Below are 13991 nucleotides of genomic sequence, written 5' to 3' on the forward strand. Positions count from 1 at the left end.
ATTCTAGTTCAAGGACTGTGCCTAACATACATATAGAGTATTGCTTAATTCCTATAGACGCCTTTATTGTAAGTAAGCATTGTGAAGCGTTTTTGTGGGCGGAGCTAAGATCCCCCTGACCGCATTACTAATGCTAGGTAGCACGTTTTGTTTGCTTGCTTTTTGACAATGTCTAGATTAACTTTTAACATGTAAGGTCACTCACTGTCTAGGACTGCGATTGTTTTTAAAAAGTTAACTTTAACGCAAGGAACCCGACCAAACAGTACTCGCTCACTCAATGGATCAAGGGACAAAGTGACAGGATTACCTCCAGTGGCCTGACATCTACACCTACCAGACAGAGAAACTAAACGTGTATAGTAAAGATAAACTGAGAGCGTATACATCTATGCCTGCATGTACTAACAGTGGCAAACGTTAGCAAATGCATTTACTTGAACACAAACCTGACAGATAACATGAGTCTTCTCACTGTTCCCTCTCCCTTTATACTAACGCATTTGTGACAACTAAAGAAGAAGAGATGACAAACAGTTTCCTTTATGTTTAGTTTCTGGCCAATTGGTTCCTGATACCCACATAGCAAAATTGGTTTGTCCCAGTGATTGGCCACAACACTCACTTTCACTTGGCCCACAAACAGCAATGAATTACGGCCCATGAGTGGACCAGGTCTGTTTGCCAGAATCTTCGCGCTTACAGCCCATGGCATTGCCATATCTCAGCCAAATGTTACATGGTCTCACATATATATTTCCCACAGTACTATATTTTACATCTGGGCCAAATAATACACTAATAAACAGCCAGCAAAACTTTGTTATAAGACCGTTAATTTGTAGATGTTTTTAAAAAAATTGTGTTTTAAAGCATTCCTAGCTAATAAAAGTCCCCATCATAGTGATCAGTGTTTCCTAGTTGGGTTCTACACCCTTGACTTTCACTGATGTTGTCGGTAGGGAACCATTGAAACCACTGTAATGTTGATTCACTGCTCTCGTTTGGATTAAGTGCTATGCTGTTGATCCTGAAAGAACATTATAGATCAAGGAGTTTGATTGTATTTTGATGTCTAGAAAGATTTGTGAAAAATGTGTATGTATATATATATATATATATATATATATATATATATAAATAAACAGTTTAGAATCACACATACATCAAGAATCCGTGTATGAATCTCAGCAATGGTGATGATCAACATAATTCAGATAAACAGATCAACTACAACGCATTCTCGGAATTATGAAATAACAAATCTTTCTAGACAGCAAAATGCATCAAATTTCCAGATCTTATAATGTTATTCCAGGATCAACAGTACAGCAATCAAACCAGATGAGATCAATGAATCAAATTTCAACATAATAGTAATCTCAATGAACACCAACCAACAACGTTTGATTAGATTAGCATATACATTACCATAACAAATGTACTTAAAAAGCATAAAAAATAGTGGTGGGCATAGATTAATTTTTTTAATCTAGATTAAAATGGCTCATTTGAATTCTGCCGAAGGCATTCAGAATATGTGTGCTACCCAAATAATGACTAAAAGTAAGTCTTTGAGAACGGGTTTCTCAAGCCAGGTGGCGCATTAGACCAGGGGCTCATCTCCTGTTTCCAAAACGCATCACAAATGCAAATGGTGATGAAAATTAAATTATGTTAAATAAGATGAACTTGTGTTTACTTCCGCATTACCTAAGGGATGATTTGCGTTTAGGTGGTACTTGAGACTGGAAGAGCTCCTACAGTACATTTACATTTAGTCATTTAGCAGATGCTTTTATCCAAAGCGACTTACAAAGAGTGAGGGAGCAACAAGCGATATGTCATACAGGAGCCATAATACATTAGATCTCAATACAAAGTTACTGGTTTCAACTAAAGCTAGACCACTACCTGTTGAGAGAAAGTGTTTTTTTTAAACCAATTCCACATTGCACAAGGTGCAAACAACCTTAGTCTTGTCGATGTTTCTATTGGGAAGCTTCTTAAAAATTAATATTCCCTGAAGCAAACCCGGCGGCTTCATAGCTGCATCCATGTTAGCACGTCACGTTTGATGCGGTAATTTCACAGTAACGTTATGTTGTGTTCTGACCAAACGCGAATGGCGTGTCAAGCGCGAGTGATTTATATGTTAATGCAAAGAGCCAATAGACCTACTTGCTGCGCGATTTGCGCGAATGAAGCCCTGGTTATGAGATGATGAGGCGGCTTCTGCTTCCGCGAATGACGCGAAACACGCGAGTTGAAAAATCTCGTTCTCGCCCCGTACAGTGAAGTTAAGCTGGTATACATCCGCGCTAAAATATCAAGGTGAAAGTCATCATAGCTTGCGTAGTATAGACCCAGCTCACAACCCAACTTTGAGAATAGATTAACGGCCACATTTTTTTTATCGCGCGATAAGAGTCTCACGGCGTTAACGGCGTTAACGGCCCACCACTAATAAAAATGCAGCTTGTTGAAAAAAGGTGAAAGCCGAGGGTCAAGACCACAACTCAAGATCACCTTGATGGTGACTTTTGTCAGCTGGTCTTAAGACATGTTGTTGGCTGGGTAGTATTTCAGATTGTAGTTGATGTGTTTCTCTTGGAAAATTTCATTTTTCAGTTTCTCATAATTTTTTCTGCAGTGTTTTGTTTATTAACAGCAGATGTTCATCACTACTGACTCAACACTATAATAATAATAATGAAACTCATCACTATAATAATAATGAAACTCAATCCAAATTCTGTCAAACAGCAGCACAGAAAGGTGTTGGTTTTGGGATACATTTGGGGAAGTTGTTTATATTTCGGTTAGAACTGCATTATTTGTCTTATTTTTGGCTGACATGCAGTATTGGTTTGATATGATTGTGGCCCAAATCTGGCAAATAGGAGTGGACCACCCAAGGGCTGTCATTCAACATGGTATGTTGGCCAGATGAGGTGGTATGGGAGTAAGGTGTGGTCCGGGTTTGGGCCGCAACAATTTGCTATCTGGGTAGTTGTATAACTAACAAAGTTAGCTAGCAATCCCTTCATGCATTCATAAGTTTTTTAAACGGCTGCGCTGGCGTCTTGTTTCCTGCGGTCTTTTTAAATTGAAAAAAGTTCAACTTTTCTGAAAAAAGAGCCCTACGTCACCCTCCTTTTCACAGCTAACCAATGATAAGCGAGTAGTTTGTCGTTTCTATAACAACATGTGAGGGAGGTGATTGGTCGAGCAGGATCAAGCTAAAAAAATCTAATGGCGGCCGAAACGCCGGTTGGAGCATTGTTTTGTATAAATGTAAGTTGAACTTTCACTTTCAAAAACTTTTGATTGCATTTCTATCAAGAAATTTGTGTTGTAGTTTTTAACCATGTGATTAGTTACTGCAAATACGCTCTCTGTTTTCTCTGTTATAATTCAAATAGACTTCCATTACGCTGCCTGTATGTGTCTCTGGGCTGCCTTTTTGCAGAGACTCAGCCTCTGAAGTCATGGCGTTGGGCTGCTATTTGTAACCAAACATGGCCAGCATTTTTTTTAACTAAAAAAGAGCTTTTGTCAACTTTTTCTTGTCAAAAAAGAAGTCAAGTGTGTTCATGGCCTTAGGTGTTATAAAATGCACTGTAACCCACTGCTTTGCGGGGCTTATTGCTTATATAAAACGGTTATTACACATGCGTAGCAAGGTTTCATAAAATAAAGTTAATAAAATGATTTTTATGCCTTGTAATGCTGTCAGCCGTTATAAATCAGGGTATTTTATAACGGCTTAGTACTCGTCTCAGCCAATCAGAATAAAGGACAAGAACTGTCTGTTTTATAAGATATTTTAAACTCCTTATGTAGCTGAATCTGTGCTGGTTTGTATTGGCTGCCTCCAGTTTTCCCTTTGTTTTGCCTCCGGCTAATGCTGTAACGAAAAAGAGAGGTGTTTTCACTTTAGACTCCTCTAACATTTATTTTGGTCTAAGACTAGTCTTACGCCCGGGAAAACACCTCATAAGGTTTACAACTTATCACCACAATTACCTTGATAAAGATACAAAGGAACAGTATCATTGAGGTCACTTTCAGACCACTTTAGCTAGAACATTAATACTTAGAATTTATTTGAATTCAATCAATAAGTCAATCAAAATTACAGTTAGTTTTGTAGTTATTGTTCTTGAATGGGCCTTAATGATTGACACTTGCCCTGACTGGTCCATTAAGATCCATGGAAGCATACTGTCTAGAATTGTTAGTGTGAGCACTAAAGATTGAGAGCTTGGTTTAATACGAAGGTAAAAATTATAAGTGTAAATTCCATTATGGCTGCTGGATTGACATCAGCCAAGACTACATTTTCAAATGATTAGTAAATCACGAGTTTCACATAAGCCCCAATTTGACTTAGTTATCCATTACCCGGAGCCAAATGCACAAGCATAAAATGGAAGCCCTTCAATCCATTGAGAGGAAATGCCAGACAACCTCTGTTTTCTATTGACGACAGTTAAGGAAAACAGAAAACAATTATGTTGAAATAAAGTATCAGTATCGCAGCCAAGCAGAAACTCCATTAAAAAGCCATAGTGCTCCACCTCCCTTTCCCCAGAGCTGGGTCATGAATCACTTGGGTTTGAAATTAAAATCAACTCAGATGTAGAGATGGTTTTTGAGTATGAAAAAGCAATGATTAATTCAAATTATGTGACTGCAGCTCCTTTCATCGCATTCATTTGAAAACGTAAACAGACGCAACGTTTAAGTGCTAACTGAAGCTCTGTGAAAACATTGAAAGCATTTCATCACAAGCAGATATATAAAATTAAGGCTACATGTGTGGGCAGGTTGTGTACTAAGGGTGTAATCCATCATAAGCATTTGTATTAATAATATCCCTCCAAACGAGGAAGGATTAGCCCAAACAATTTTGTGTGGGCCTATTCATGCCTGTGTTACTTTTTGATGTCGTTTTATATAACGCAATCACACTGCATTTAGCAACCCACTATTCAAGTCGCAATTAAAACTTCTGGAAGTCTACAAGCTTACGTATTCCCAGTTTTCAAAACATGAAACATACTTAATACAATTCCACAATCCTCTTTTTATCGCTGCCAATTATACGACAACCTGAATTCAAATGATCTCTCTTAAGAAACCGAAATCCTGTGAGCTGCTTAAGAGCTACAAAACATAAACCACACTTTGATGGCTGATGGGGAACAGAATGTCTCTCCTCCTTTCCCAAATGTAATTAAGACTTCTCTATCTCCGCTGGCAATCTCAGCAGACAATCACTGTGGCATTAGGAGATAAGAGCGAGAGATTAGAGTGTAATGAAATAAAGGCTGTTAATTGGACTGGTCTCGCATCATTGGCATATCTCACATAAGACGTTTCAGGACAAAAATGGGGCTACTTGCAGCCGTCTTTTCAAATTTATGAGAAAATAACTAAATTAATCTACTCTCTAACTAAAGGGATTTTGCCAAAATCGAGTCTAATTTAAAGGGCCATTTTTCATGACTAAGGGGCTGTGTCCGCCGAGGCAGGAGCTCGCCTGAAAAGGCCCGCTGTAGACGCAGCGTTCTGTTCAAAGTGGAGCATTTTTCAACTCTGGGCCCTCGGTCGAAGGCTGGCGCCGATCGTAGAAAAAACGCATGGCACCAGCGCTCAGCGTGGAAAAAAACGTCAACTGATGGTTCTTTTTAAAAGCGCGGCATAACTGTTTAAAACAATTGAAAAAACATGCAGACCGCAGCCGTAAACACCTAGGTAGACACACGGCTTAAGCAGTCTTAAATTCTTAACACTGATTAGGCAGACACGCCTCCATCAAATCCAGTGTTAAAACTCACAACATTTAATTTTATAACTTTTCCTTTTAATAAACAGTTTGTTGAATGGGTCCTTTAGTTTGGTTGCATTTAAAGAAACCCCATTGACATCTAGCGGTTGAGCTTGGTATCGCAGTCTTAATTCAAAATATTGGAGAGACAAGTTTAGCAAAGTAATGGTTCTTCTCGGTTTCTTTTGATTGTTATCAGAAATAATCTACAGGCACTCTGTTGTTTGTGAATGTGTACCAGAAGTTAACTGCAGCCCGCGAACGTGCGCATGCGCAGTAATGTTTGTTTATGTTGTCACTTTGAAACCGTCTATAGTGCTAAATGTTTAGCATATGTATGTATCATAATAATTGTTTTTTGACTGCAAAACTAATTTCAAACCTTTAATGATATTTTCTCATTGTTCTCTTACATTTTTTATCAGGCGTGTATTTACAGCTCATGTGAGTATTTGTCTCCTTTTTCTTTTTTCCTGTTATATGTGGGCTTGTGTACTGTGGGAGGTCAGCTCCTGCAGCTGATGTGATGATTTGCTGTGGGTTAAATATCCCCTTTCAGATTTCAGAATCAGACGCAGCATGTGCCCAGGCTAATTCTGGAGTTAATATCCTCTCAGTGCAAACCCAATGAAATGGGATTTACTTTACTCACAGCCCTCGCATTCTCCTGAGAAATAGATAAGTAAATCTGCACCAGATTAAAAGATGCATATAAAGACTGCCATTTATTAGATCAGTTGCTAACCTACATGGCAAAATCAGTTTTTTAAATGATAGGGCTAAACCTACGGCTAGCCATTCCTTATCCCAAATAAATGAGCCTGATGAAAGCTCTTTTCATTTTACCCTTCGTTCGGTTCCTTTCCTTCTATTTTTCCACCTTGTGATATGCTCATAAGCACACTAACCTTCATCTCTGCAGGTTTGTAGTGCCTGCGGTTCTTGTCCTCATTGGCTGTTCTGTAGCCGTCCCGTAAGAAGCGCTTGAAGCCGTACTTGCCCTTCAGCTTGCGGACAATCTTGTCCAAAGTCTGGGAATAAAGTGCATCATCATCCACGGCGAAAGCTGGGTAGCTGATACAGGGCAGAAGGGCAGAATCCGTGTTCTACGTGAGAAAAAAGAGCTTGCGTTAGACACTGAGTGACTCACTAGTCCTCTATTAAACTTGCCTTCAATCAAAAAATATGGAGGGAACAGGTGTGAAGTGACCACATTCTTTCTGAGAACTTCTTACTTTCTACATTAGCCTATGAAGCATTAATAACACATTAGTCGGAGACATCTAGAGACTTTAATATATGAGATTCATAAGGCCGTACACTTCAATCCATGAAATCAAACGGCTTCACCTACTCACTCAATTTACAAAGGAGAAACATTTCTTTATAATGCACTCCTTCAATTTGGTCTAATTAAAGTCATTTACCTGTTCTTTGGCTAAAACTACTTCGTTCTACATTTGAATTATCAAAGAATGAGGCCTGTTCATTGCTAATGCACATGGCAAAGGATGGAAGGGACATTCTGCGGGTTGATAGATGCAGCACATGCCCTGTTATAGCTTTACTTTCAAATGCCATTAAAGGGGTTACATCACGAGAAATTAAGTTTTACGCTTGTGATAAATGTACTATGAAAATGTATTACATTACATAGTTTCAGTAATAATGAACTATTGGTTTACAGTAATAATTTGCAAAATGTCAGAGTCCCATTAGCAACATTTTTGGTAGTGTCCATAAAAAGAACATAAAATGCACCTTTTTCAGTGTAAGAAAGCCATATTAACATTATGCTGTATCCGAAGGAAAGTGTTATTAGGGGGAAATATTTTAAAGGCCTGACATGACCCATTTAATAAGTATCAGCGGTTTGTTTATACACAGTTGGCAACAAAACTCACATGGGAGCGAGACTCTCTTGGCAGAAGAGAGCACAGAGTCTGTCTGTTTCTGTTATGAGCATCCAGATCCACAAAAATGACTGACCAGGAGCATCCCTGTAGGGCAGAGGTAAACAAACATCATAAATCAAACATTATAGTTGTCATCTTGCCACCACTTGTCTTGATTCAACCGTGCATCTTACAGGTGATAATGAGGTTGAAGGTATTTTCACAAAGTTGGTGAGATAATGGATTCGTTTTGACCTTTAGATTTCTAAGATGGACCTTAACAAGACTTTAATAAATAATAAAATACAAAACAAACACCCACGAGGGGGTAACATAACAAAACATGGAAACAAGAACAGTAACAGGAACAAAGACTAACTAAACTAACAGGACCAGACTAGTAACACATCACTACAAAATAAACTAGACTCACTGACAAGACAGGAACTCGCCCACATGACACAAACAATGAACCAGCACAAGACAAGAGACACGAGGTCAATATATAGGGAACCAAATCAAGAGGGAACAGGTGCAGGGGATACACTAATAAACACGAACTAGGAAACAGGAGGGCAGGAACAATGACAAGACCGGAGAGAGAGAGTATGGCAACAAATAAGTGCCAAAATAGTCTCTCTCCAACATAAAACAAGAGATCCTGTCTGATTCCGCCTCAAGACCAAGTAATACCTGACATGGTGAGGCGGAATCATGACATACGTCTAGGCCGATTATCCAGCGAGCTCTATTTTGTCACACATTTAGCTTATCTAGTGAAGCTCACAAGGAAGTTAAATGCATATAAGTATTTCTAAACCAACAACTAACATGCTGGGAATGACTCTAATAGGAGGCGTGTCATTGACATAGAGTCTCAGAATAAATGTGTAATCATCATCCGAACGAGATGAGATGACTTCAGCTGACCGTAAAGACACTTAACTTCTCTTAAATATGTAAATCTAAGCATATTTACTTAAATTTGATACATATCCCCAAAGCTAATTTCCAATGTGATAATTTCCGATGTGTAAAAACATGGCCATTTATAGCAAGTTACTCCTGCCTTTGCTGCTATGAAAGGTTTGAGCAGCAACAACATAAACAAACAGTATGTGGCCCAAACTAAACTTCCGCTTGACCTCTGCAAAGAATCAATAACTGTTGAGTAGCTCTAATAAAACTTTTATACAGTGAATATACTGTAAAATATTATTACAAATAAACATTGAAATAAATGAAATATAAAATAATTTTTTATATTTTAGCCAAACACAGACCAGAAGTTAACTTCGAGTCAGGTGCGTGTGTCCGATGACTCCAACAAAATATGATGATTTGAACAAAATAAAAAAACGCTGGTCCAGAAGCACCTGTTTTAGTTTTCAATACAAATATTTTAACCAACAATATATATAAGTATATATATATATAAACAGTCCTGGCTTATTGTTTCCATCTTGCAAAATAGTCTGCAACAGCTTATCCACTAGATATTGAATAAAGGCCACAGAGATTTTCTCTTATTTAACATTAGCTGAAATAGCAACCGTTTAAGGACCAATATTGGCCATAAAGTGTATAATTTCAAAATGATACTTCTGCTTTATTTAAAATTTTGAAACTGAACTACAACTGTAACACATGGGGCTAAACATCCACCTGCTATGTTTCAATGCTAACAGAGGTCTGACAGCTCGCGTTGAAGAGAAACACATGAAAGCGAGGCATCTACGGTCCACGCTGAGAGTTAGTTGAGGAAATGGAGCATGAGAGGCATCATTAATAACATAACCCATGTGATGACACAGCACGCCTTCCATCCGAATGAGAGAAACATGGCAGAGGCAGCCATTTGAGTCCAGCAATAATTCATACCAACACTCTCTACTGGAATAACTTCCATAAAGTCAGTTCGGACACACCGCATAACGTTTCTTGCTAATGATAAAACACAAAGAGCCACATTAGACAGTGAGAGCCAAGCTCAGCCAAGGTCAAAAGATAACAAAACTGTGATGTGTGTGTTATACACATTCAAGGTACTGAAGAGCTAAGTTTGCGTAAATTGGGTCGTGGGGGGTGTTACTTCTTCCAAACGAATGCGCTTAGAGGATGTTATCACTTTTCCAGTCCATTACCAAATATAATGGATGTGGCCCACTGCCATCTTGACTCTCCCTCAACACCAAAACAAATTAATCCCACTAATGACTGTTCCAAAAGAAAAGAGCTTCAAAATCAGACAAAAAGATGATGTGTCCACCATCCATCAAAGTTGGAAATCTGACAATATGGGTCGCTCAAACACAATCTAACCCAATAATCTTGATCACTTTGTTTTTGATCCCACTTGCTATTAACAAATTTATGCAAGTAATTAGATCCATTTTCGACAGAACACACTTTCTAGTCCAGACTCCAGTAGTTATTTCAAAGATAAAGAGAGCTGTTAGAACATCGTGTGCCCTGGGTGTACTGAACTACTTAATAATCTTAATTTTTTGACACAATTCTTCAAAAGTCATCAAATATAAGGAGATAAAGATCTGTAATTAACGTGCTGTGTCCACCAAGGCGCTTCTGCCGGCGTACAGGGTGTTTTTCCAATTGTTTCGGCACCCAATGCCGGCGCTTTGCGTTTTTCCCATGCTCAGCGCTGGCGTTCGACCTGGCGCCCAGAGTAGAAAAAGCTCAACTTGGGGCCGAACCCTGCACCTGTAACAGGGGTTTTCAGCCAAACTCCTGGTGTTTTCAGCCGCGTAAAAGCGCCTAGGTGGGCACAGGGGCTGAAGGTGCAGTTCACACAAAAATGAACTTTGGTCGTCATTACACAGTTTTTATGTTGCACGAAAATAGCAGTTTGAACATGTCTGCAAAATATCCTTTTATATTCCAAAGAAAAAAGAAAGCAGGGGCTGGATAGCAGTTCGTACATTTCTTTTTAATTCATGTACTCATATCTTCAGTTAAAATCTGAAAAATTCACCAGGACTAAGAAAACATTTAAAAACGTCTTCAAATGGACCATTCTAACAAACTTTCAATTATTTATCTTAATAACTATCTTTTATTTTATCAAAAGATCAGTTTCGTGACTCTGGCCCCAGATTTCGAACAACATGAGGTTAAGAAAACTAACATTATATTTCATAGGTGAATGTGAACTATTTAAGAAGCTTAATATCACATATACTGTATGAGGAGGATATAAGTAGTACCTGATTTCCGAACAAGTTGAACCCATTGATGGCTTCCAGAGCTGCTTTGGCCAACCCCACTGAGCTACAAGAGAACAGATCAGATTTTAAGAGCAATTAATATTAAACTTGCTATTTGAGAACTTTTCGGGAACGTACACCGAACTCTCATTAAATAAGTTAATATCCAAATGCCAATACCAAGAACTGTTTTCATACATGAAAGACTCCTTTGAGGTTAAACAAAGCTAATAATTTCTGTCATTTTTGCTTCTTTAGCCACTCACTCTTGTGAAGAATACGATTAAAGTACTTGATTAGAGCAAGGTGCGCTGAGCAATAAAAATGTGCCCAATTGCTCTCAGTGAGGAAAAATCAATAGTGAAATTGCAGAAAAACTAAAAGGCAATTGGGTATTCGAAATAGAAAGGAACACGATAAAATCCAGCTCTGCCCTTCACTGACCAAAGCATAGGCTATGAGCGCAATCCAGCAACATAGGATTTTTGAGGAACTATTGATTTTCTGCCCGAACAGACAGCAAACCTGCCCAGCAAAAGACATGCGAGTAAAAGTTGAAAATGTTGTTGACAAGGCATGTTGCTTTAAGACGAAGGCAGGTAAAGCTAAAACTACGGTGGCCACTAGGTGTCACTGCGCATGAAGAAAGAAAATGCATGCAAACACATAAAAACACAAGCAAATTCAGAAAGCATCTTCATAAGTTTGGCGACACATGCCCTGCAAATACTCGAAACACTAACAAACACAGAAACGCGCTGCAAATACTCGCAACACAAACAAACACAGAAACGCGCTGCAAATTCTCGCTACACAAACAAACACAGAAACGCGCTGCAAGCTGCACAGACGACAACGGTAGTGTTTCCGGGGGACCCCAAAAACTGATGCACCTGATTGGGACGCACTTCATTTTGAATGTTCAAATTCGTTAGTGGAGTTGTCAGCCTCTCTCTCGCTCTGTCGCAGCGCAGAGATACCTAGCAGCCACCGTATAAAATGCAATAATAGATAAAGAATATTGGGGGAAACAATTGTCACAATACCAAACCTCGATACCAGTCGGTACTAAATGTGACGATACTTGCATTTCCCTCTATCATTTTGAGCGCTGTTGAAGAGATTATGTAAGACCTCTGATTGGCCATTGTGTTTCCAAGATCATTGTATACGGAAGCGTTAGGTTTTTACTTTGATAGACTTTCAAACGCTTCCGTGTGTATCTGTGTAAGCGCTCGGTAGAAGGTACGATGCAATGATCATTTCACACGCTTCTGGGTTTGGTTGCGAAAGCTCTCGATAAGGAGCCATTCGAAGACATATCCGATACGTTCGGAAACACAATGGCCAATCAGAGGTCTTTTATAATCTGTTCAACAGCGCTTAAAATAATAGCGGGAAATGCAAGTATCGTCACATTAAGTACCGACTGGTATCGAAGTTTGGTATCGTGAAACCCACTACAATGAAGTTCATTAACACTCTGCTTGTGAAAACCGGCTGTCAGTGTTCTTCTAATAATGTCTAGTATTCCAATTGTAATTACATTTAAAAAAAAAAAGCTTTTGATAAGAGAAGCCTGAATGGTCATTAAATCCTGACAGGTTTTTGGAGTTCTGTGACGTTTCTCAAAATCTGGCATGAGTTTAGCAGAATCTAAACGTGATGACTCTCAAAAGCGAAATGACTTCCATTTTCTTTGTGTTGCTCCAGAGTACACTTGATTTAAACCTCATGCGGTAAACATTCATCACTCATTTTGCTCTGAGACTGCACGCAGCCCCATTCCCAGCACCTCAGGGAAATGCTTTCCTCAGTATTTTTCGCACTGTATACACACATAAACAACAAAATCAAACATTTACATGAAACATAACATCTGGAATAAATGTAATGCTTAATAAACATAAAAAGGTTCAAATTTAATAGGCTCAACCCTGAACATTTTAAGAAAGTTAAAATTGTTTTTTTTTTGATAATAGGTATAATTTAGGGGTAATTATATATATTTATGTATTTTAATAAATCTAATTGTATACTAGTAACAATTCCAACTTTTGAAAGTTGCATTGTATAGATCTACGTTACCAATATTAAACCAATCTCCTGCACATGTGAATGTAATGGCTTCTTCTTCAGCAAGTGTTCCGCTGAAATTGGGAGCATGATAACTAATTATTTCATCAAACTGTTAGACATTTTAAGACAAGTCTCTGCGGTTAAAAGTTTAAAGATGTCTTCCTATATATGATCTATATTTAAACTTTTTCCGTTGTTGCTTGCTTTTCTTTAACAAACAGTTTGATGTCAGCTCTCTAAAAGATGTAATTCCCAGACTGATGACTCACTAAATGTATTGTCATTAAATGTTTCGAGATCTAGGATTCATTTTCCTAATGTTAAACGTTATTTAATGCAGTTAAAGCAAAGTGCACAAGTCAATAGTCTAATTGGCCTTCAGTTCGGATGTTATGCTTGGCAAAGATAAGGAACCAGTGATGGAGAGAATTATTATTGAGCTTGGTTAAAAGAGAGAGGCAAAGTGAGTGTTCCAGTTACTGTCTATTGACTTGCACTTCTAAAAAGGATATTGTCTGTGCCACTCCACAGTCTACACTGTCTGCACAGCACTCTGAAAAACCTCTGCAATAGTCTGATATGCGCTTCCCTATGCGAGTCCCCTCTGTGTTTATTCACTCATGAGCTAAACCAGTGGAGGTGAAATGAAGTAGCATCTTTACTCGAAGGCCATTAGAGACGCGCTCCTTGCAAGAGTCTTCTCTACATGAGTTGAGGGGTCACATCTTGGGTGCTGGGTCCCAAGTACTGGGAAATTGGGGCTAGTTGTCACACAAAAATGTCACAGAGTTTATCTGACCAAAACGAAACTTGTAAGAGTATGACAACTAACCCCGAATGTTCTCTACTGTATATGCAAACACAAATGGTACATCAACAAGTGCATCACCCTCAGCATGGCACAGCAGATCCATTTACTTTAATGTGCATATGAAAGTGAAAGTGACCTATTGGTCA

General features: G+C 38.5%; 1 protein-coding gene across 3 annotated transcripts in view; it reads right to left on the reverse strand.

The window, feature by feature from the left end:
* The window catches only part of phkb (phosphorylase kinase, beta), a 60252-nt gene that overhangs the window by 26236 nt on the left and 20025 nt on the right, over window positions 1-13991 (reverse strand). For all 3 annotated transcript variants that reach the window (XM_056756810.1, XM_056756796.1, XM_056756803.1), the window contains 3 exons: window positions 10956-11019; window positions 7741-7836; window positions 6745-6942 (listed from right to left, as the gene is read on the reverse strand). In XM_056756810.1, the coding sequence (XP_056612788.1) occupies window positions 6745-6942; window positions 7741-7836; window positions 10956-11019 (358 nt within the window). The remainder of the gene's footprint in view (window positions 1-6744; window positions 6943-7740; window positions 7837-10955; window positions 11020-13991) is intronic.

The sequence above is a fragment of the Triplophysa dalaica genome, chromosome 1 (assembly GCF_015846415.1).
Source record: "Triplophysa dalaica isolate WHDGS20190420 chromosome 1, ASM1584641v1, whole genome shotgun sequence".
In the NCBI taxonomy this organism is placed as follows: domain Eukaryota; kingdom Metazoa; phylum Chordata; class Actinopteri; order Cypriniformes; family Nemacheilidae; genus Triplophysa; species Triplophysa dalaica.